The following is a 2,569-nucleotide window of genomic DNA, read 5'->3' as shown; positions in this document are numbered from 1 at the left end:
AAATCTTTCATCTGTTTCATGTTAAACAACCCACGCTCTATGTAATTATTTTCTTTTTTAAAAAAAATATTTTGAACTTACACTCGAAATATATTGTCATCATTATGACAGATAATTAATCTTCGAATTAATTGGTCGACTTATTTTCTATAATAAATTACGATACATATTACACAGATGCAAATATATACATTATCCAATTATTATGAAAATGACTTAAATTATATATCTTCTTTCTATATTATTAAAATATTGAATTAATGTAATCTAAAGTATATAAAAAAGTTTAGTTTAATCTTTTTGTTATTAGCGATCCATATACGGGTCGTTTATGCCAAGGCCTTGTTTGAATGAACGACCCATATAGGAGTCGTACCATGCAACAGTTGATTCGTGCAAAGCATGCAATAACGAAAGAGTTAAAGTTATGATCATTATCATAATTGCCGGCACGTTTATGCGAAATCAAATGTACATTTTTTTTTGCAAACGTAATCGAGATCAATGGCACAACGTTTCAAAAAATAAAGATATTTTTAGGGAATTTAATTAAAAGAGCTTTAAAAAATGAATTTGCAAAAGGATATTCAGAAAGTTGTAATATGCAAGTCAATAACCTTTCATTTACAAAACGTACACACATCTGACCTAGTTTACTACTCGACTTTATGTTACGGTTACAGACGTATCAGCACTTTTTATGAAGGTTTTTTTTTTTTTTTTTTACAAGTCTTCAGAAGATTTCATCGAAATTCAGAAAAGTATGTGATCCGGTATTCCGTGTTCTTGTCTGAATATTTCGAAGAGACATCAAGTACTCTTACAAGGATTGATATCTAGGTCAGCGATTTACATGAACGACCAAACGTGAATGAAATGTAATCGATTCATTCTGTTACAATTATAAAACGAAATTTCGAATTATCTGTGCAATACTAATAAATTAATTAATTTAACAAACAATTACACAATACTTGTAATAAAATTTTTAAGTAAAATGAAAAAGAAAAATATAGAAATGAAAATAATTTGTGCAGAAATCTCGAATAACGCGAATCCTAAAATTAAAATCGTATATACAATTGTATTTTGGTTCAAAAACGTCGATGCGAGAAAAATTATATTATCGACGTACGTATTATATTATAATTTAATTCGATTCGTTATAATTAAATTTATTCTGCATAATATTAAATAATTAACTTAATAAATAATTATAGGATCCATATTATAATTTTAACCTAAAAAAAAAAAAAAAAAAAAGAAAATATTACGGAATGACATTGAAGAATGAATGCTTTGGTAAATCTTATACGCACGCGTGAAATTTTGGTAAGTAAAAATTAATAATTAATTTTAATATATTCAGATTTACTTAGAAAGATTCATAGAGTCGAAGATTCGTTTAAAAAATGTAATTGTAATATTCAATAATAATAATAAAATAAAATAAATTTAATAAATAATCGTGCTGCGGATAAATAAGCAAACTTTTTTATCCAGCAGAAAAAAGAAAAAGAAGAAAAAGATAACTATTGAACGACGACGATTTTGATAAATGAATCGTCTAAATAAATCGTATACGAACATCAAAATTTTGGTATGTAAAAATTGTGATAAGGGGCTTACTTAGAAATAATCTTAGTTGGGTTGTTGCGTAAGAAGATTCAAAAGTTCATCGTTGCCCATATTGTTCAAGGTTTGTATGTCGATACCTAAAGCATTAGCTACGCTCATCATGTCGAGGCCAAAGCTCTTAAGTAGCTCGATAAAGTCCATCTCTTCTCCAGTGAACGGATTGTGAAGCTTAGGACAGCTGTGATTGCATTGCGGCCAAGTGCAACGCTCTATCAATCGAAAGTGACAGCCCTGGATGCATTTCCGTTTTCCGTTAGATATCACTGAACGTTGTGGCCTCGTACCATTGAACATTCCTGCGTGGGTGTTGTTGTTACTTTGTTTCCCACCTTTTCTTCGTCCTGCGAAATTTGTTTCGTTACGTTTCAATCATTTTTTTTTATTTCTTTTTTATTTCTATTTTTATTTTTATTTTTATTTTTTTTTTCCTTTTTATACTTTCTTGCTTACGTCGATGATTTAATTTATATTTCATTGGGCCGAAATTTGTTTTTTTAATTATTATACTTTTTAACGTTTATTGTTAAGATTTGTTACGAGGAAGAATACAATGCCAATCGGAAACTGTTTCATTTCTTTTTATTTCTTTTTTTATATATATATATATGATTTTATTTCATTCCTTTTTATTGACGTTTTTTAAATGGAGTTTTTAAATTTTTTTTTTTTATTTTTTTGATGAGATAAATAATCGAAATATGCATTTGAATAACGTAGGGTTACGAAATATTGATATCTGGAATCAAAATGGGAAAAACCCTCAAAAAAAAATGTGATGTAGATGATTTCTTTCTGCGATTTATTAAGAACACACACAGTATATTATCTACAAAATACATATTCTCTATATAAGATCATAACAATTGTTTTCTTTTTTTTTTTATAAATATACGAATAATACGATTTTCATAGAATTAATAAAACAGAAAAA

The 2,569-nt window shown here is 27.2% G+C and overlaps 1 protein-coding gene across 1 annotated transcript in view; it reads right to left on the bottom strand.

Moving 5' to 3' along the window:
* Window positions 1–1,496: 1,496 nt before the first annotated feature.
* The window catches only part of LOC106785760 (palmitoleoyl-protein carboxylesterase notum1), a 7,179-nt gene continuing 6,106 nt past the window's right edge, over window positions 1,497–2,569 (bottom strand). Inside the window, exon 8 of the mRNA XM_014746476.1 lies at window positions 1,497–1,979. Coding sequence (XP_014601962.1) covers window positions 1,642–1,979 — 338 coding nt within the window. The 3' untranslated portion in view covers window positions 1,497–1,641. The remainder of the gene's footprint in view (window positions 1,980–2,569) is intronic.

The sequence above is a fragment of the Polistes canadensis genome, unplaced genomic scaffold, assembly GCF_001313835.1.
Source record: "Polistes canadensis isolate GaletaPanama2010 unplaced genomic scaffold, ASM131383v1 scaffold_56, whole genome shotgun sequence".
NCBI lineage: Eukaryota > Metazoa > Arthropoda > Insecta > Hymenoptera > Vespidae > Polistes > Polistes canadensis.
Note: the sequence above shows the minus strand (reverse complement) of the source record. Positions and strands in the feature narration are given on the sequence as shown.